The 21592-nt window shown below is 36.7% G+C and overlaps 2 protein-coding genes across 6 annotated transcripts in view; one reads left to right on the top strand and one right to left on the bottom strand.

Annotated features, from left to right (window-relative positions):
• GABRB2 (gamma-aminobutyric acid type A receptor subunit beta2) overlaps positions 1 to 21592 on the top strand; it is a 132805-nt gene that overhangs the window by 70030 nt on the left and 41183 nt on the right. For all 5 annotated transcript variants that reach the window (XM_071758556.1, XM_071758558.1, XM_071758557.1 and 2 more), the window contains exon 7: positions 544 to 626. In XM_071758556.1, the coding sequence (XP_071614657.1) occupies positions 544 to 626 (83 nt within the window). The remainder of the gene's footprint in view (positions 1 to 543; positions 627 to 21592) is intronic.
• Positions 12073 to 21592, bottom strand: part of FABP6 (fatty acid binding protein 6) — a 452944-nt gene continuing 443424 nt past the window's right edge. The window contains exon 6 of the transcript XR_011728817.1: positions 12073 to 12556. The gene's annotated coding sequence lies outside the window, so the exon portion shown is untranslated. The remainder of the gene's footprint in view (positions 12557 to 21592) is intronic.

Raw genomic sequence — 21592 nt, forward strand, 5'->3', positions numbered from 1 at the left:
ATAGGTAGGTTCTAAATGTTGTCTGAAGAGTCCTGAAAATGGTTGGGTTTTAATGTGAAGATAAAATAATACTTCATTTACAAAGCACTATTGAACAGAAGAAAGAAGACTTTAGTTTCTATAAGGGATTTCTGTGTTAACCCATAATATGAAGTATGTGTCCTTTTTTCTGTTCCTCCTTAGATTGTTTTCTGCCACCTTTCTTTTAACCTCTTTTTTTGGGCTTCAAATCCTTCAGTTTAAAATGAAAGAAATACTGCTATCATAATGCATGCTTTATTTTGTGAGGATAAATTGGTTGATAACAATTAAATACTTAGAGTACTGTGATAATGGTGTGTAAAGGGGAAGCTCTCTGTTCCCCCACCAGAAGGCAAAAACCTCAAAACAACATTAGTTACACCAAAGCAGCAGACACAGTATTTCAATAAAAATAGGCAGGAGTGTCAGTTATTTAGAAATATATTTTCTTCTTTCAACCGTGTGCAATCAAGGCAAGATTGGACTAAGACACATTAATAAACTCCTCTCTTTCCTTCCTAGAATTACAACAACAGCTGCTTGTATGATGGACCTACGGAGATATCCTCTGGATGAGCAGAACTGCACGCTGGAGATTGAGAGCTGTAAGTACTTCTGTAAATCCTACTTATTCTGTGGTCAACTGCTTCAGAATTTTGATTTCTGCCTTCTTATTTTTCTTTCAGCTTTTTTTAACATGCTACTAACCTAGTTGTCTTTCTGTCTGCTGACGTTTAGATCCTTGTAAACACATACAAAAAAAAATAGCTTTCCAGATGGATTAGTAATTTGTGGCACAAGGATTAGCAAAAGTTAGTCTGTGTTTTGATAAGCAATTTACAGCTTTAAAAGTCTCATTCAAATGCCTTGTTGGAGTTCATGTGAGGAGCATGAGGATTACTATCAGTACTTTATCCTCCTTTACTGCTGAACTGTATGGCAGCTTGTTTCCATTTGTAAATGATGGCAAGATGTTAGAGTTGTCCTTGAAATATGTGTTCTGTGGGGCTTTTTCAAACCCTTGTGCTGTAGTTAAACTTTCAACACAGGCAATGCGGTCTGTTATATATATACTGATTTAATAGCTGGTGTCTTTGTCAAATTTTCTATGCAGATAAACTTGCAAAATAAAATTTCAAATCTCTTTTCACTGATAAACCTTTAGGGAATCTAAGTACATCAGAAAAAAACAATTCATGATCACTTTTATAAAGACAATATTAGCATGCATTATTTGGCACTCTAATGAAGATCATATCAGCACTTTCAAGATGCATTTCCTTTTTCAGGAGAACCACAGGTAATTCAGCTGGGGTTTATTATTAAGTTGAATGTGGCAAGCAAAATGGAAATTAATGGCATGTTTAAAGATACAGTTCCCAAAAGTATGTGCATGTTTAAAGTAACTTCTGTATTATAAAGGATTATGTAGGATTTCTGTATGTACTGACGTACAAAGTCATAGATTGTGCTGCGGTTTGGTAAGAACTTAGTACAGTTGTGAGAGTGTGTTTTAAATTTGTGTCCATGTTTCATTCATTTTAGTGTAATTTAAAGATACGCAAAAATCCTTTCCTGAATTAAATTGTAACACTGCTCTCTGAAATAACTATCATGCATAAAATAAGCAAAATGAGTATTTATCATTGAAGTTCACTCCTCTGGGCTAAAACACAGAGGTGGCAAATGTGATGGAGGTCTTTACACTTTTGAGAATGGACGGAGCCTTGTTCGCTGATTTATTGATTTATTTGTTTGTTTTCATTATCGAATTCCTATTGATAAGAATTGATTCACACCTCTGCAGCCTTCTACCAACATAGCAGCCTGGTTTAAATGTGTGAGAAAACTACTGGCATATCTGTGTTCTGGTTTACAGAGATTTTCATTGAGGATTTGACTTGCTATACCAGTGTCTTTTAGATGTTATCACAGCAAGGACTTGGAATTTTTGTTTTCTCCACTTGTATGTGTAAGGTAGAAAGCTGGACAGTCAGGGGCATCCTTTCTCTTTCCTTACAGCATTCTTTAAACAGTCATCCAAATCTTGCCATCTGTGTACATTGCTGAGATGCCTGAATCTTGGAATTCACAACCTAGATATCCCCTGCTTGCCATATTTGCAGGGCCCACTCTGGGAAATATTTACAGGAAATTACTCCCAGGTCAGTCCTCATGTAAATCTGAAAATTAAATTATATCCCTGTTTTCAATGAGAGCACTCGTTCTCACTCAGACTTCAAATGTGGGACCTCTGAGTTGAAATTTCTCTTTCATCTGATTAGGAGTAGAAATTTTAACCCAGCTCAGTTATCTTTTAAGAAACAGCTCTGCATAACACTGTACTAAGCTCTCAAAATTGTTCCTCATGATACAAAGAGTGCAATATTCATGGTATCAGAGAGCATAGGAATTTAGGGCTAGGATCCTTGTAGGGCAAGGGCTTAGGATCCTTGTAGGAGAGCTCTTTTGTGCCTCTCTTAACTGTTGCAGCATTAGAAAAGTAAAATGGATTTAAATCACAATACTGTATGTATCTAGCCTGTTACATTGCAGTAACAAGGGTCATTAAAGAATGTGGATAGAAATAATACTTGAACTATGTTTTGAAATGCTTTCATGGTGCTTTAGAAAATTATTGATCTTTACATATGTCAATCTGTTCAGGTAAAAACCTGAGTCCATCTAATCCCTTCAGACAAAAATGCTGGTAGGTAGGTAGAGTAAATAAGATTGAAAGTGACTTTCTGAATCATTCAGTGGAGGTACTCAAGTTACTGTCACTTCTTTAAGCTGGTTAAGCTGCATGCTAAAAGTAGCACTATCTGCTACAGTTTCCTGCCTTTCTGATCCTGTTGGATCTCTGCTTCAGCAGTGGTGTCTTGTGATGGTTAGAAATTTTCTACCTTCTACCCCAAGTGCTTTCATGGCTGTGAAGACATGAAATTATATTAACTGTTTGTGTCAACATTTTTTTTTATTATTTTTTAAGCTCAGAATCTTCCTTCATGACACATTTGAAGAAAGTGGTCATAGTTACTCAGAGGTTTCGTTTCCTGACAATGAACATGCCAGTCTGTCTTAGTTTTCTCATACCATAGCATGTTAAGAGAAATGCAGAACTAGGTAATGCTCATCCTTTGTTAGGAATAACAAATAGCATAAGTTGAAATTGCTGTTACATTTAGCTGTGGCATTAATCCTGTCCTTGTTCCAAAATCCACCTTCATCTGTCTTCTCCACTGCATGATGTTCACAGATGAAAGTCTTTCTGTACTGTTCCAGGAAAGGTCTTTCCCTTCCTCCTTCATTTTCCAGCAGTGGGTTCTAGCTTTGGGTAGATATTTTTTCTTTTTTTTTTCTCTTTTTTTTTTTTTTTTTTTTTTTCCTTCATAGTACTAAAACCACATGACTTGACATTTCGTAACACTGTTCACATAAATCAACATTCTTAATATTGCGACAGTCCTCAAGGTTATCTAGTTCTTGCTATATTTGTTCTCATCATGCTTTGTTTTAACAGTGCCTGCAGACTTTGTTTCATTAGAACTTTCATTAACACACAAATGCTAAAGAATACTAATGCTAATAAGGAAGAGCTTTGCTTATAATCCTTCTCTGTACTAAGCGTGATCTATCCTTTCAGTGCAGTAAAATTTTCTACACATCTTTTATTTATTTTTACTACTTGTCTGTTCTTTGATAGTCCTGTATGAAATGTATTAATACAGTGCAGGTTAGATATACTTTGCTTAAAAGAATCATTGTCTAGCCAGATCCTTTAAGTCCTGATAGATTTTTTTTTTTTTTCCATTTTCCATACATGTCAATGTTTCTAATGTCCTTCCATTCTTTCTCTGCTCCTTCCTCCCCTCCCCTCCTCATATAGTTTACTGATGCCAGAATTGACTGGCTGCTTCTTAGCTTTCTGGGTTACTTTTTTCCATGTGTTGTTATGAGTACTGAAATTGTCGCCAATATAAAAGTTCTGTTCCTCTAGGTTTGCTTAATTTTCAAATTAGAAATTATGGCAGAAATGAGTCAAGTGTACGTATGAGGAAGCTTAGCTGCTGAACATGAAAGAGAACTATTCCCTGTTACTTCAAATGGTATCAGTTTTCAGAATTGAAAGTTGGTTGGTTTTTTGGGTTTTTTTTATGTATAGCTAATTTTAGATCTCTGTGATAATTTTTTGCTTTGCTTATCCTTAAAGGGTAACAAAGTTTTGAAAGTTTGGTTTTGCTGTGATGCTTCTAAGCCTATTGGTCATCTTTTCCAAGAAGGTCTAATCTGAGCTATTCTGTCTTCCTTACTTTTGTTATTTCCTAGCAAATTGAATACCAGGGTTATATTACCAGAGGGAAATCTATGTTCCTGGGCATTCATTTCTTAGTTCCCCAACTTGCAGGCAACAAAGAGCTTTTTCCTTTTTATTTGAAAATTGACTTGACTCAGTAAAATTTCTCCTTTCAGCTCCCTACCTCTGCCACTGCAGTATGAATTGCAGGGTTTCTGATAAAGCTCTAGAATAATTTTGTTTTCTGCCTCTCTGGAGTTGTAATTGTTGAAAGGAATGTCTTAGCTAATCAGCCATAAGACTAGTGGGAGCTTAAAGGCAAAAATTAGTACAAGGGTGTTTGAGACTACTTCATATTCATATAAACAAATGAAATATATTGCACATCGTCTGGCATAACAGAGAGAAATTATTGCGACTCTTTTGAATATTTTACTGTAATTCAAGATTCCTCTGGTACATTGGAATCTTTGTCTATTTCAATTTGTGGTGCCTCAGAGACAAAAATTCACTTCAACTCCTTATTTCATAATCTGTGTGGCATAGCTATATTTATGTTATACTGAGGTATAATTCAGAAACTACCTGCTTTGTGATAGGTTTTTTTTTTTTTCCATTTCTTTGTTTCTTTGGAACAAACAAGAACCTGCTGAGTTCCTCTTTGAAGTATACTCTCAGAAACATTTTCCTTGGTGTCAACGCCAAAAATGTGGCATTAAAAAAGTGCATTAAAGCTCCTTGTTGTCTGCAGCCTAAGCCAACAAGGAGCTTGCCACTCAGATACTGACTAGAGGAAAAGGGCAGAGTAAGAACTGTGCACAGAGGAGTAAGGGCTGCTTTGCTTATGAATGAGAAATAATTGTTTTCAGGATATTTCATTTATATAACAGTGTTTGGATCAGAAAAAATTTAAAATTATTTTTATTTTTTTGTTTGCGTGTTTGGTTTATTTTTTCTTTTTCATGACAAATAGGCCACAGGAGCACAATCCAATAAATTAAAAACTTCCATAACAGAATTTAGAAAAAGCCTGAAAGAATAGAGAGGAAAGAATACCATTCCTCCCAGTGGCAGTGCAGCTTGGTAGTATCAAACACTTTCTAATCAGATCATCCGAAAACTCATCAACAAGAGAAGCAGAAATCATCTTTGTGTGCCCAAGGTGACATTACAAGCACATTTAAGGCACCAGAAAGAAATCAAGGATGCCTTTTGCTGAAATCTTGAATACTTTGCAGATGGCTGCTCTGGCTGTTGATCAAAGCTATAATCAGGGCACAGGGGACAAATGGCAGAACTCCAGGAGTCAGCCAGGCAAGGCTTTTCTGGGTTAGAGATGAATGTGCTTGATGCTGAGCAAGAGTCTCTGCCTCTCTCCCCAGGGAGTGGAGTGTTCAGCAAAGAAGATACCATAGGAACATGTCACTTGCAACAATTACAAAGTAGAAAGCTAATTATGACTTTGGGGCCACTGAAAGGTAGAGTCTTAATAGTGGTTCATTTTTAAAAATATTTTTTTCCTTTCCATTTATCAAGTTAAGATGTGTCCCTTCTCCTTTGTACCTTCAGTCTGGTTTTCGTCCTGGCACCCTGAGCTGTATAGAGAATATTCTTTCATCAGTAGAAGCTGACCTGACCAAGTGCTCCTTTTTCCTCCTTGTTCATCTACATGTCTGGACGTCTTAATTTGGATTTCATGACAATTCAACCCATACTTCATGAGGGGAAGAGACATACATGGTTTAGCAATCACTCCGTTCTACCTCAGTGCCCACACTGACCACTTTGTCAGCACCAACTTATTGTGTGCCTTCCTTGGGACAGGTTTTTAGGTTTTTTTTGTCCTTGGGAATTTTTTCTCAAATATTTTGAGAAGAGGTATAATTTCAGTGGTATAATGCACACTGGTAATGAACAGAAAATCCTTGACTTCTGTCCAGTGTGTAGCTGGGATGATTCAGTAAGGGCTAAAAAACCCCTTTATCTAGAAGTAGATGAATCTTCTGGCTAGTCTGAAGAGGGGAAGGAAATTTAGCCTAACCATTAGCAATTTTCATCAGATTGAGTTGTGTACAAGTGAATCAGTGTTTGTAAGTTTTTGATAACCTCACCCCCAACAACAGGGGATATTTTCAGACTGGAACACAAATAACATAAGTTACCCTATGGGTAGGCAAAAAGGAAATATATTTATTTCTTTGTATTGAACTGCATTTTTATAGTAGTCTACATTTTGAAAGCTCTCGTAACACAAAGAACATGATCTTCTTTGAGTTTGCAAATGAGTAAAGAATTATACAGAAACTCTTGTGTCATGTTCTTAATGCTTTGAAGCAACCTGAAGTTAAATTTGAAAGGGAATCCAAGATGCTAATATCCAATCTCTGCTTATCAGAACCGGACAATCCAGGCAATGTAGATTTCCACAGAGAAATTCACAGCTTGGAGCTCTCCTTTTCAGTCATTCTACATTTGCTTATGAAGGCTGTACAGAATCATAAAGGTACAGACACAAAATGCAAGTAGTTTTAAAACTTGAAAGCATTTTGTCTTTTATGTTCAGGCTGAGCTAGAGTGTCTTTGTCCTTTTTGCACAAAACCCCTGCCTTTTATCAAGGGATTATTGGAAACATAAAGGGCCCTGTTCAAGAAGTCCATATTCAGAAAGCACCAGATTCATTTGCTAAAGGTTTGGAGAAAAACTGAGTCCATTAAGACATCTCTGCTGCTGCAGGAAAATGCCTTTCAAAAGAATGTATTTCTAGCAGTATGATAATTATATGTGCACAAAATGATGAGGAAGAATGGAAGGCTGATGGGGTTGATAGGTTTCTAGATGAATTCTGCAACATTTACATTCTGTAAATGTTCACTCTTTTTGCTTTTTACTAACCTAAGTAGTAGGATGTCTGTTATAGCTTCTCATACTTCAGGCACATGTTTTTCTGTCAGTCTAGTATTCATTATAAGCACCTTGTAACTGGTGATTTCTTCAGGAAAAAGTAGTATTTTTAAGTGATATTGCAAAGAACATCTATGTATTATGTGATCTGATATTATAGTTTATTTTTATTATTTTCCTTGGAGTATATGTATTTTCACTAGAATTTTGCTATACTTAAAATGGTGTAAAACTTTGATTGATTCAGTGGAAAATTCAGACAACCTTTTGTTGACTTTAACAGTTATATTATTTTTCTGCCAAGTTCTTCTACTTCGGTTTAGGCACATGAGCAATTGCTTTTTTGCTTGCTCTTTGGTGTATCTTAAGTGCTGGACTCGTTCACTTAACTGTAGAATCACAGTTGAAACTGGACAGATCTCCCAAAGGGGCAGAAAAAATGTGCTTACTGCTGGCATCCATTGTCTTCCTCCCAGCAAGAGGTTGCCCAATGTCAGAGGCTGTTGGCCCTGGTAATAAGTAGCCATTGTTTTGAAGTGGTAATACCAGCAATTTTCTGGTCACTGGGTGAAGGTGGCATGGCTTCTTGAGTTTGGCTGAATGGCACATTAATTTGTCCTTCTTTTTTCTGTCATTGTGACAGCTGTAGGTTTTGGAACAGATGACTCTTGTGAGGTTTATTTGCATTGGGTTCATAACAGCTAACCTGACTTTTTCAGTGGGATCCTTTCCCTCCCCTTTCTCTTTTTTAATGAGCAAAAATCAAGTTTAAGTCCTTGTAAAAATTATTTTTTTTAATCAATGTAAGTAACTGAAGTGGCACTGAAAGCTAACAATGTCCATGGTATTATTTTACTTAAGTAGTTCAGAATGAAATAATACTTCAGAATGAAATAATTTCTTCAATATTTTTGGTTTAAGAAATAGTAATACTTATCAGATGCTGGAATCACCTGACCTCAGGTCTTATATTTTAGAAGTTAGTGGAGGATATGATTATCTCTCAGTCATCACATACCTATGAAAAGAAGTGTGTTTATATAGTAATTTTATTTTCCAAGACAGTTTTTTTCTCCAGAATCTCTCTCACTGTTTTCTAGAAAATAAATATCAATACATTTTTACTGTGAAAAATCAAAATATCCTCCATTAATTCATTTTTTTTACCCAATGAAAAAAGTATATTCAGGTCCTGATATCTTTTGCAGGCAAGGAACAAAGAGTAGGCAAATCGGGAAGATGTAGGTAATGGCCAAAACCCCTTTGATTTTTCTTCCCAGAGAAAATAGTTTCAGAATGTTGAAACACTTTTGCCAAAAAGTAGGTTATTAACTATTTATCCCAAAATTTAAGGGCCAAACCAAACATCGTATACTTTAGCTCTTGAAATTTTAAAAAATAAGCCTTTTTTAGAGTCTGTCATCAGTCTGACCTGTATTTGCACCTGGCCACTGATAGTTATGCTAAGGCTGAATTATTTAAGTGGGGGAAGGGTAGAAAATCCATGTTTTAGTAATCAAACTGTACCTTCAGATGCAACTTGACAAGCAGGCTTGGCTTCTGTGCAAAACAACAACCAAAACAAAACCAGCTTCTACCCTACTCTGGGGAGCAGTGTTCTTCTTTCCCCCCTGACACCACTCAGAGATTTGGGTGAGATGTAGCAATGCTCACCCACATTTCTCCTCTCTTTGAAAATAATTGAATTTGCTCCATGAGGCACAAGCCAAGTGATCAGATTTGCAGTGTGCTCTATATTGGGTCACTTTCCATTGATGCTGTTCCATTTGGATTAAGTTTCTAGGGTAGGAACTGGAGCTTTTTCTCTGAAATGTGAGGTTAACGCTCTACAGTGGCTCCTATTAAAGAGAAGAAATATCTCTGTTCTCCAGTAGGGTTGGGTTTCTTTGTTTGGGTATTTTTTTGTTTGTTTTGTTTTTCCCAAACTCTGGAACTTACTGGCACTTGAATGCAAAATATTTAACTTTGGGTTAGAGGAAGGCAAATAAAAGTCAGCTTGAATTGGGTCATCTTTTGTTTTCATTATCACATTGGGTTTGGGTGAAAGAAGGGCTGACTGTCCATGTCTTCTCCATGGCTTGGGAAACACAATGTTATTTTGGTGGAATAACAGAAGAAATTTAGTTAGCAGAAGCACTGACAAAGTTAGGTATCAATCACTTCTTTTCTTTGATCAGTATATTGCAGCTTTCTAACAGTGAGAACTTTGTTAAACCAAGTTAATATTGTTCAGTTCCTCATATTATTTGGTATTGGTAGTTCAGACTGTTGAAATTCCACCTGTGCCTAGAAAATATAAGCTCCTTTCTATTTTTGGATGCAGTCCCAGTTTCCTGTCTTAAATCTATATAATGAGTTCAGAGTTAGTGTTGCTTACAATAATAATAGTTCATTTAAAAATAATTCAGCCATAATACGACCCAGCTTTTGGCAACGCTAGAGGAATTAGTTGTCATTTTCCATCAGCCTAATGCTACTCTAATAGATAGAGAAAATGCAATTACAGATTTGGTCAGACATTGCATTGGTGTGCATGTAATAAAAGGAGTAATACACAAGGAAATAACTCCTTAGTTTTAGAAATATTCCTGATCCATATGCCACTCCTAGCATTCCATATGTGTTTGCCACTGTCCAAAACTGGTTTGATGGAAGCTCAGAAGAATTGTATCTTCTATGGATGAAAAATTCTAACTTTCTCATTATGTGTATTTTTTGTGAGTCAAAATGAAATCACATAGTACTGCTACTACTACATCCTCAAAAATATGTTCTGTGGAAGAACATTTATAAAGCCAAGGACATCTAAGTAGTTGAAATTGTTAAGATTATAATCTTAATCATTTATGTGGTATTTATAAAAGGCTTGGGGTTCCTTTGCTTTTTTAAAATTTTATATATTTTAGGTTTATTGTTTTCAGTTTTCCTTTTAATGTGGGGAAAGAGGTAACTAAGTAGATTATTAATAGGTGTTTATATTTCAAGGCATACTTCAAGAATAAGGCAGGATGGAAAGGACCTCTCTAATCTAACCTGTTCAAAATGTGGTCAGCTCTTGGGTCAGACTAAGATGCTCAGGGCTTTGTCCCGTCTAGTCCTGAAAACCTGCAAGGATGAAGAGCACAGAGCTTCTCAAGGCAACCTGTTCCAGTGCTTGACCCCTCCTCATGGTGAAGAAGTTTCATTGCAGTAGTGGAAAGAAGTCATGTGTCTGGTTTAGCCTGTCCTGTCTTGCTGCATCTTCCTCAGAGGTGATTTTTATTTTATTCATCTGAAACAGAATGATAAATTCTGTGCAGATTGTATTTTAAATAATTATGTCACACAACTGAATTACACTATTGTGAGAATAAATTAAAATGTTATAGATTAATATATTATACAAGTAGCCCTGTAACTTGACAACAGCATCTTTGAGTTAAAGAACTGGTATAGTTTTACTCCCATATATGATCTTCTATGTGGTGTGATCTGATGCACATCTATTGATTCAGTTACAGAGTTACTCTTCTCACCACCTAGAATGAAGTATCTCTGTATATCTTCTAATTGTTAATCTCTTCTTAAGATATAAGATCTCTCAAAATAGAGTTTCTTTTCTCCTGGTTAATGATCTAAGAATTTTCATTGTGATGTTTGGCTCTGTAATATGTTTCTTGTTATATATATACATTTATCTAAAAGACAATTCTCTGTATTCTGTAACTGCACAATATATATTTGTCTTTATTGTGTAGGGAGCACAGATATGAATAGTCAGTTTTACAGAACATATTGGAAATGCCTTTGTGGTGTGTCATATTTCTACTCTTCATCTGCAGAGCAATCCTTACTTATACTTTCTGTCTTACAAGCTTCTCTCATCTTGTGATTGAAGTGTGACTGTAGCCGTAATTTGAGAAGTTACATCAGCCCAGTCAATTACCTTGCATAATAACAGGGTAACATAACAGAAAAACAAGGAATTGATTGAAGCCAGTATTCAGCTATATGTCTGAAAAGACACCTTTCCACTTTGACATTATGTAAAATGATACCATATGGGAAACAACAACTTGTAACAGCAGTAGTCTACAATTATTGTGAACAGAATCAAGTACTGTGCTGAATCTGGGTGCTTTATTGATGTCTGAAAGATGATTATCCAAGGATTTGATATTTTCTGTATAATCTCACACAATTCTTGATGAAATCACCACTTCACCACTTTTATCCTAGTTTCTGAAACAGTTACTTGACAATCAACATCTATTGGATGTGAGTGTGTGTTCAATAGCAGATACAGCCTTACCCAAGACAAAGCTGTTGTGGGCTGCTATGTGAATCAGTTTCATAAAAGCAGAGCAGGTACCTGTGTCTTACTCTGTGTCAGCTCATCTGGGCACACTGGGAGCTCTTCAAGAGAACTGGAATTTCTTTCTCCTGAAAACAGACTGGAACAGTCAAGACTCTTCAACATCTTGCTTCTGGAAAACTGATCTGTATCAAAATATTATAAAAACAAGCTGAGTGATACTGAAATGCTGGTAAGTTCTGTTTTTGCTGTTCTATCTTGCTTTTAGTTGGTTTACTTTTACTTTGTTGGTTTAGTTGGTACAATTTTTTCTGTGTTTGTTTTTGGACCTTTGTAACCTGTTACCTGACACATGTTCTATCACTGTTTTGTGGAAACTCTGGAAAGAGGTGAAAAACACAGTATGTTTTCTTTTTGTCTATTGTCCTGTCATGGTTTAACACTGGCCCGGCATTTAAACTGAGTGACAGATGCTCTCTATTAATCTCTCTCTCCTCCCTGATAAAGAAAGGAGAGAGAATAAGGGAGACTTATGGGTTGGAAACTAAACTCCACAACTTTAATGAAACAGTAATGATAAATAAGAAAAATTACTAAATCTATACAAATATACAGGAAAATGGATACCACATTCCTCCCCCCTCTCCCCTCAGTAGCTCTCACGTCACCACCGAGGCTGCAGGGCAGCCCTGGGAAAGTCCAGGCTGGACTCCTGGAGTCGGCAGCAGTTGGGAGCTGGAGGCAGGAACACACAGATAAGGGCTGGCACGGATCAGGAGCACAGGCAGACAAACAAACGGGATCCTTCCAGGATGCCGGGTGAAGGAAGGGAAGCAGGAAAGGCAGGAAGGGCAGGCAGCCGGAAGCTGGAAGCAGGAAATCTGGCTTGGCCCTCGTGATCCCTCAAATTTATACTGAGGATGACGTATATGGGATGGAATACTCTGTTTGGTCAATTCTGGCATCTATATTGTCCGTTCCTCCCCAAAGGAGGGCTGCAGGTGGGACCTCTTTATCCCTTCTGGAGGGTAAAAGTTTTCCTCAGAGCTGAGCAGTGTCCTTGGCTCTGCACACCAGTCTCTAGCAGTAACTCTAAACATCAAGTGTTATCAGTCCTAGAAGCACACACTGTCTGAGAAACTTGCTGTTAATTTCAGCAAGTGCAACTACTTACAAGAGATTTAGCTAAAAGTAAAAGTACAAGACAGAAAATCACCTTTATCCTGGCCCAAACCAGGACATGTCCCTATCTATCTTAATTTCTTTTTCCTTTTTTTTTTTCAGAGCTAAAATGATAAGATGAACAGTAATATTGGTGACTCCTGTTCTGTCAGAATTATTGTCCTAGCGATGGTTTCCATGCCACACAACTTCTTCCCATACAACTCTCACAGTTTAATACTGGCCCAGCAATTGAACTGAATGACAGATGCTCTCTATTCATCCCCTTCCCTGATAAAGAAAGGAGAGAGAACAACATGAATGTGCAGGGGAGAAGATGAACATCAGAAAAAAAAGCTGCAGGTGCCATGCACTTATCCTGTGAGTTGCTTATGTTGCTGTCCCATGCTTGGTGTTGGTGGTGCTGTGTACATGTACTAACTGGAGTATTCCTTTCTTTTCAGGTTTCAAGAGTAGCATTCTGCAAGTCCCCAAAGATCCACAGTATTATTAGGTAAATGCAGCGTACATTTCTCCTGCAAAATGTGTCTAAGTTCCTATCAAAGTTGTTCTTTTGTTGATCAAGAACTAGATTTTGCTTCTCTCTCTTCATTTATGGAGAGATGAGATTTAAGTGGTTTACATTCTGGTATGAGGGCAGAAAACCCCATGCCTCACTGTGGCCAAAATTTGCATTTGACCCTATAGTGTGCTATTTACAGCATAGCATTCTGTTTTACTTTTACAATGACTCCTCATGTGCTGCTGATAATGCTTTGGAATTGATTGTATTTGCTGAATATGTTAGCATTCCTAAAGAAATAAACCAGTGTGTTTAACAGCTGCATCTGTGTGTTTCATTGGGAGGATAAAGGAATTCTAAATACAATAAATCATGTAAATCTTGTAATGCCTGCTGAGAGAGGATGCTTGCAAGATTGGAGTCCCTAGCAACTGATTATTCTGGTTTTATGTAAAAGAAAATATTAAAACATAGTGTATAAAATAATTATTAAAATATATTTTTAAAAAAACAAAACCATTTCTTTTGGATGGGTGATATTGAAAGTGAGACAGATCTAAGTAGCATTTGTACTTTGCACATTCCTGATTTGTGCTACTGATTGATGCATTGACTTTTAATTACCTTCTTTATTTTTGAAGATAATGTTTTTTTGCAACTGAACACTAAGCTCCTATTTGCACATATTTACATATGCACTGGCTCTTATTCAGCCTTGAAACTGCTCAGGGACACTGTTCTGTGGCTGGATGCCAACTTGCTTTTGATTTTAAGGAATTTGAAAAAAAAAACCACTTTATAAATAATCATAATGCTTGTTGCAAATGAAATGGTTGTAATTTTACCAAACATCAAATTGTGAATACATTGATGTAATTCCAATTTAAGGGTGATTCTTCCCACTTTTAATGGTGATATATAAACAGGCATCTTAACATATTCTCATACTTCAAGGTAAACCTTAACATGGCTCACTTTTACAGAGAGCTCTTGAGCCTGATTAAAACTTGAGCTTTGGTCTTATGGGAATCAGAGTTCAAAACTGAAGCCAGAGGGCTTCATCTACATCTCTGTTCCAGCCATTCCTGAGCCAGAGTCTCTTTTGACTGTTTTATGAGCAGTGAAAGTTGGCTGATCTCTGTTGCCATTCCATTTTTCACTTGTTCTGGTCATAAATTGTCCATAAGCAATCTTTCATATTTTAATTCATTATTTTTTTTTGTAGCCCTGTTACAACATATCCTTGAGGCAAAGTATTGCAAATAATAGTTTTACTCTGATCCTCTACAACAATCTCTCACAATGGTGTTGCAAACTCAAATTTAAGGGCATGTTATTTTAAAATATTCATATTCTATGTGATCTTCTTTTCTTCTTTTAGAAGGCTATTAATAAGGATTGTCAGACATTTACTGTGGAGATGGAAGGCAACAAAAGAATTGGACTCCTAAAACTTGAGGATTGTTTGAATTTTTTCTATATACTATATTAGTTAAGCTAATTTTAGGACAACTGATCCCTTGCAGAGACCAAGACCCAGCTCAGCCTTTGAAAAGATATTCTTGTAGACACAAGCAATGCTTTAAATTTTAAGACTTCCATTTTTATTTAGACTATTTAGAAGATATTCACTGTGGGTTGGTGTACCTGTAGGCCAAGAAATGTGGTCAAGGTTAGTTGGCAGGGGAAGGAAAATAATTTAACAGATGAGTTTAAAGTTTTAAAACTAAGTATTTTATTTAGGATTCTAGTTTTCTAGGAGGCACCAGAGAAATACATGGAAAACTTGATGTCTGTGGCATTCAAGAGTAAGATAAAAAAATTCATCCAGCAAGAGAACAGAAGGAGACTCTTACAGATCCAGTGTTCAGATGCGTTTTGACATATCCTGACATGGTAAATAATGCTCTGTCACCAATTTATTCCAGTGAGATCAAGGTAAGAGAGCTATTCAAATTCTTTGGAAGTCCAACATAAAAAGTATACCCTGAAGCATTTAGAAAAAAAAAAAAAAAAAAAAAAAAGATGATACAGAGAGAGATCTTGCCAAATGAAATCTATAAACAGCAAGTAAAGTTTTTTAGATTCATGTAAATAGTGTTTTAACAATTTAAGAAAATAGATCTGTGACTGTACCTGTGCTAGTATAGGAAAGAACAGTAGATGGTCTTTAATGTCTTGAATCATTTTCATAGCTCTATCCTTTACAGGAAAAATTAACTGTGGAGTCCTGAAACGTGTAGTAGTTTCATCAGCACAGATGAATAGGAATAGTTTCTTAACTTGTACCATTCTCTGCAGGAGCACATATGGGAACAACAGCATTAATTTGTCCTTTTTTACAGCTGGCAGTCAATGCAACCAAGTTCGAGTAAGAAATTAATTCCATAGCTGAAACACTGTTGGAATGGGGGGGAAGTAGGAAGGGTTCTGAGAATTATTGGTTTTCCAGGTGGAGTACAGTGTCAAGGTACGTGTCAGACACAGCCTTAGAAACATAAAACTCATTTGGTGTTTTGTGTCAGGAGCAAAGCAAATCTCTTGCTGTGATGGCTCTCTCAGAATGCTGAGTCAAGCTCCTGTGACCACCTCAGAAACTTTGTTCCTTCTTAGAATAGAAAAGAATTATCTTGAATTGATATGGTGACATTAAGATGGCTGCTCTGGAGAGAATGCTCCCTGGTGGTATAGAAACAATATAATTTTGTGGTATCTTTGCCAAGAAAGGCTGGACCAGGATCCTTGTTATCCCTTCCAATCTGTTATTCTGTGATTGATTCTCCTAGTAGGGGAATACCATGGTTATGAAACCAGCAGCTTTTCCCTAAAAACAGTGATTTAGGCAGCCTACGGCAGCTGCTTGGTTTGTGTGGTTTTGTTTTTGAGTTTGGTTTTGCCTGTTTGTTCTTGTTTTTAAAAAAAAATCATTTTTCCCTTCAGAGATTTGGGTAGTTGTGGAAAGTATTTTAGCCAGAAGGTAGAACAAAGCTCACTGGGAGCTTCCAGCTGGGACTGCAAATACAGATTTGTTTAGTTCACGTGTTGGTGATTTAACACAGGAGGCTGCTTGACCAGCTAAAAATTAACTCAGTCTGTTAAAAAGGAGATAACACTTTGATTTAAAGTGCTTTTATTAAAGGGCCTATCATCCTTTTATGACAGATACATCTCAAAATTTCCTAATTTGCTTATGAATATTGGCTGTTCCATGACCTTCAAAAAAAATAAACTCTGATAGAAGCCTGAATGCTATGATCCCTGGTGGGTTATTCAGGATAGATTACGAACTCCTTCCAAATGTAAGCCTTAAATAATTATGAGGATGATGAGTAGGCAAGCCTTTTAGTTAAATCTTTCCTTATCTAAATTGTTTTTCCAATCATGATAAAAATATCAAACTATGCAGTAAAAATATCTGAGCAAAATACCAGAATCCGTTGCACAGCGGAAGATAATCAGCAGATAGTGTGCATCTGTTCTTACAGATTCAAAAGAAGGGCAGATGAGCTGATGTGGAGCTTCTGTACTTTAACCTGGACTATTTTCAGCCCCTTTCTTATCTTAGTGTCTGTTCACTGCATTGCAGCTTGCTCCACAAAAGAAGTATCTTACACTAATTCACTATTAACTTCTATAGTGCATCCTTCAGTCTGTGGAACTCTAAAGTTCTCATTTTTCTTGTGATGGGAGTAGCTGATGCCTGTGTAGTTTTCTGATCAATATGAATGAGGAGTTAATGGCAAAAAACTGAAATGCAGAGTCCTTATTTTTTCATTAAAATCTGACCAAGTAAATGTTGACTAAAACCTCTCACCATTAATGACATTTGTGTAAGATATCGTTGTTGCAACTATAGCACGTGGTCTGAAAGCATAGGTACCTCTTCTGAGCTGGATGTTGCTGGTGCCTACTAATACCTGTTGATGTATGGTGATCCCTAGGGTCTCTAAGAAATGCATTTTTGTTCCAAATTATTATATGAGAATGGGAAAATGTCAGCAGAATCTTACCTGCAGAAGCATTCTGCATCAGTATGCTGATGCATCTGCATCACTGTGATACAGTGGCTGAATGAGATTTTTTTTTTTCTCTTCAGAGAGAAACTTGTGCAGTCTTTTCTTGATGGCTAATGTTAGCTTTCAAAGTTGGGGGGTCAGTCTACTCTGAATTGCCATCTGGACAAAACAAGTTTTGGTGCTTTGCACTCTCCTCAAGGGGGACCTCTCTCCTGTGTCTGTCTCAGTAATCTCCTAACTCTGGCATCAGTGCCTCAATGTACTCAGCATGAAATCCTCCTTGACTGACATTTAGGAATTGATTAGCATAGCCACATTTGACAGTACAGCATTGAAATTATGGAAAGAAATGAAAAAAAAAACAAAACTAATTTACTAATTTGTGTAACTGTTTTATCTCTTTGGTTTGTAGTTTTTTGGTTTTATTTTGGTTTTTGCTTTTGTTGTTTCTAGTTTTTTGTTTTGTTTTTTTTTTTTACTTAAACACATTTAAATGTACTTTGCATTCTCTTTCTTTGCAACTTTTGTTTTATGAGGAAATGATAGGGTGTTATTTACTGGGTGTCTGCAGCTCAGTTACACATTGATGCATTTTAAGTTGTTCAAGCTAATGCAAGCTTGGCACATACACGATCAGAAAGGTGTCTCGGAAATTTCTGTTTTGCAAGAATGGGTATGGTGGCTTATGAAAGCATGATTGGGCTTCCATAAATCTTGCTAATGCTTGAATATTTCATCTATAAGACAGGGTTATTGCTCATTCCTCATCCATTTTTTACCTATCTGTATGCTCTGTGTGATTCCTCTGAAAACTGATGATAAAGGATGGGAAAAAAAGGTTCTGCAACTTTGAGGGTGTTTTAAGGAAGAAAAGGTGTGGCTGATAGAAGTTGATGCCTTACACAGTATTCTCTTTTCTGAAGATGAAGAAAACTGAGCATCTGCCCAAAAGCTGGACCAGCTCCTTCAGTTAGTTCAAATGTTATGTACACTAGGGGTTGATGATTTGATTTTTCAGGTTGTTAGAATCAAATATTAGAAGGTAATTTATATATAAAATATTTTTAAATCATTTTTTTTAAGAAAGATAAATTGAAAATAGAAGTTTTCTGTTAGCCTGTTGGAGTATTTGGGGGGAAAAAGGATCAAATGAGGCAGGTTGTGTGAAGGAGAGACCTGTGACAGCATCACTCTGCCAATCTGTTTGTAACAAGCAGGAATTTCACTCCATCCTATTTGTGTTTTTCTCACTTACCTGATGCCTCATTGTTGTGCTTTTTATACACAGAAGATACTTTATTTAGGATCTTACTGCAGATTATGGACTTTCCCTGCCTCAGTGGCCTGCGTGAGTTTCCCCTCCACTGCAGCTGTTGTTTTATTCCCCTTTTAAAGTTCAGTTTTCATTCTCAGTCCTAGCTCTCCATGGCTCTTGTTAAAAGTATTTCCAAAGTACCAGCCTCAGTTTTTCCAAGAATATCCATTCTTGCTTATTAACCTTCAATGAATGAGAGGAAAGAGCTGACTTGATCACTGTTTTTTCTTGTATAAAAGAAAGCTGAAATTATCACTGGCCTCTTGAGCAATGAAAAAAGCCCTGCATGTATTTTTAAAATTCCAACTGTTTTTCAAAGCTTCACAATGTACAAATCCTTTGGATTCATCTATGAACTCAGCCTAAAAATTTGGTAATAAACCTCTCAATGTAAGGATGGCAGCCTAGCACCAATTTAGCATTTGTTATCCACCTATTTTAAACCAAACTGAGTACTCACATGTTGCCATGTTGTTTCCAGATGTGCTGATTGCTTCAGTTCCTCATGATTTGTGTTGTAACTGCAGACATTAAATGCCCTGTCAAGCATATGACCAAACATGAAACTTTTCCTTGAAAGGCTTCCTAGAAAGATGTCTACCTGCATAAATTGGGAAGTTTGTTGCCTTTTTGGTCCTAAGGGCCAATTCTAGGCTGTTTGGGTTCTTGATTGCTCTTGACTTTTGCTACCTTGTTTTCTGTCACCATTTTCCTTTGTAAGAGTAAATGCATACAGGTGCTTCCATGTGTGCATCTGTTAAGTGGATTAATAAGAAAATATGTTTTTAAAAAGTCAGAAAATATATTTTAAAGCTTTTTAATATGTTTTTAAGTTTTTCTCTATCAGTAAGTTTCTTTATCAGTATGTCCTGCTCAGTGGCACTGGTGCAAATGGGAAGTGTTAGTGTAGTCTTCAGGTCTCCCTTGCCATATTATTCCCCTGCTACTGGCTTCACACTGATTCTATGATTATTTTGTTTCTGAGTTCCTGTGTTGGAACTGTCAATGGGGATTGCTCTTCTCATTCCAAACATTCTTTTATAATAAATGTACCAGAGTATTTGCAAAGCTGGCAGGACTGGGAGACCTTGCACCTCTGCTGCCCACTCTGGAGCCCTTGAGACTCCTGCCAGCACAATGGTACCATTAGAGGCACAACCTCCAGTGAAAAATCATGTAATACAAGTTGGAAATGTTAATTATTTTAAATGAGAAACAGAATTATTTGCTCAATTACAATTTTTAAAACTTTAGTCGGCAAAGCTGGTCAGCTGTATATCCTCCCCACAGTCCCCCGTTCCTCCCACTTCCACCCTCAGCCTTCCCTCTCAGTTCAAATATTTCCTGTTTGTGTCTTTTCATTTGGAACCTAAGATGCCTTTTCAGGAGTGAATCCCATGTGGTGGTGCCCATTTCTGAACAGCAGAATAGTTTGCTGGAGGCAATAAGTGTCCTATATTTGGACATTAGTAAGATTCGTGATATTGTCTTGAATGACATTCTTATAAGGAAAGTGGAGAAACACAGATCAGAGGAAACCACATTTGGAAAATAACATAAAGAACAGGGTTGTTGAGCTTACTGGAAGGCAACAATTATGAGTCAAATCTGTCTTTAGTGTTTTCATTTAACAATCTGGAAGTTCTGAAACTTGTCCAAACATTTGAGCATCTTGAAAAGATAGATTTCCAAGGATTTCATCTAGCTGGAGAGGTGTTCTGCAAAAATGGAACTCCAAATTTTACACCTGGGAATGGAATCTCAGAACTGTGTGAAATAACTAAACAGATGGCAGGCCAGGGTAGGGTTGTGAGAATCAGAACAAAATTTAAAAAAAATTACCTGAGGGAGATATCATGGATTGCAGTGTGACTGATGCCTTACCAGTGTGTTGTGACAAGAGTAAGGTGAGACCAGAGACTATAAATGACACTGCTATTTATGAACTAACTGCTTGGTGGTCTGGCTATGTCCTGCAGAAAGTTTTTGACCCTCCAGAAAGTTCTGTGTCAGTCAGAGAGTATCTAAGGGATAACAGTTATCCAAGAACTGGAAAACATGACTTGAAAGAAAGATTGAATAGGGGTTGGTCTGCTAGAGGAGGAATCTAAGGAAGACTTGGGATCAGTCTTCAAATACACAAAAAGTACTGCAAAGAGGAAGTTTAACCTTTTCTCTACATGTTGGTTAGTACAAGAAATAATGGTCTTAAATTGCAGCAGTTGAAAGGGAAGATGACATATAAAGATAAATTCACATATGAAGTGAATTATAATAACCACACAAGTGGAGGGATAGACTGTGGCTTTTTCATGCACTGTAGCCCATACACAGGAGGGTTTTCAAGGCAAGAAAAATGCCCTGTTTGATAAGAATTGTGGAGATGCAGCTACCCCAAACATTGCTGATAAATAGGTTTTGTATGCAGGCATGATCTGGCTTCAGTACTGTGTATATTTATTTATTATTTCTGTTGCTTAGGATAGTTAAAGAAAAAACCCATAGAAATACATTGTTATAATCCAGGAAACATGGACTTGTTGGAAGGCTGTTGTTTAATGTCCTTTGGAACTAACAGTGGCATTGCTGGGTTTTGATCAATTGCAGATTATCAGTTTTCCTGGCTTTGAGCATTCATGAAATTGGCAATGTCCTGGGTTGCTGTTTAGGAGCTAATATATTTCTGTTAAGCCTGATTTGCTTCCAATGTTTTGCTCTGGAAATTAGTTGTCTGTGCAGTTTTTTTGTTGTTTTGGATTTTTTTTATTGATTTTTTTTTTTTGTTTGGGGGTTTTTGTTTGTTTCTTTGTTCGGTGTTTCTTTGTTGGTTTTGTTTGTTTCTTCTGGTACTCCTGATTAATAGGCATAATTCTCTTGGGAATCAGGTATTAACTATTATCACTGGTCCTAATATCCCAAAGGAGACCAGAGTGAAGAGGAAATGCTGGTGTGGTTTCAGTTCTCTTTACAGAATGGACTCATCAAGGGCAGGAATATTGTACTGCATCATTTAAAGATGCCATACTGTGACAAGTATTTCCA

This window comes from Heliangelus exortis, chromosome 15 (genome assembly GCF_036169615.1).
Source record: "Heliangelus exortis chromosome 15, bHelExo1.hap1, whole genome shotgun sequence".
NCBI classification, from domain to species: domain Eukaryota; kingdom Metazoa; phylum Chordata; class Aves; order Apodiformes; family Trochilidae; genus Heliangelus; species Heliangelus exortis.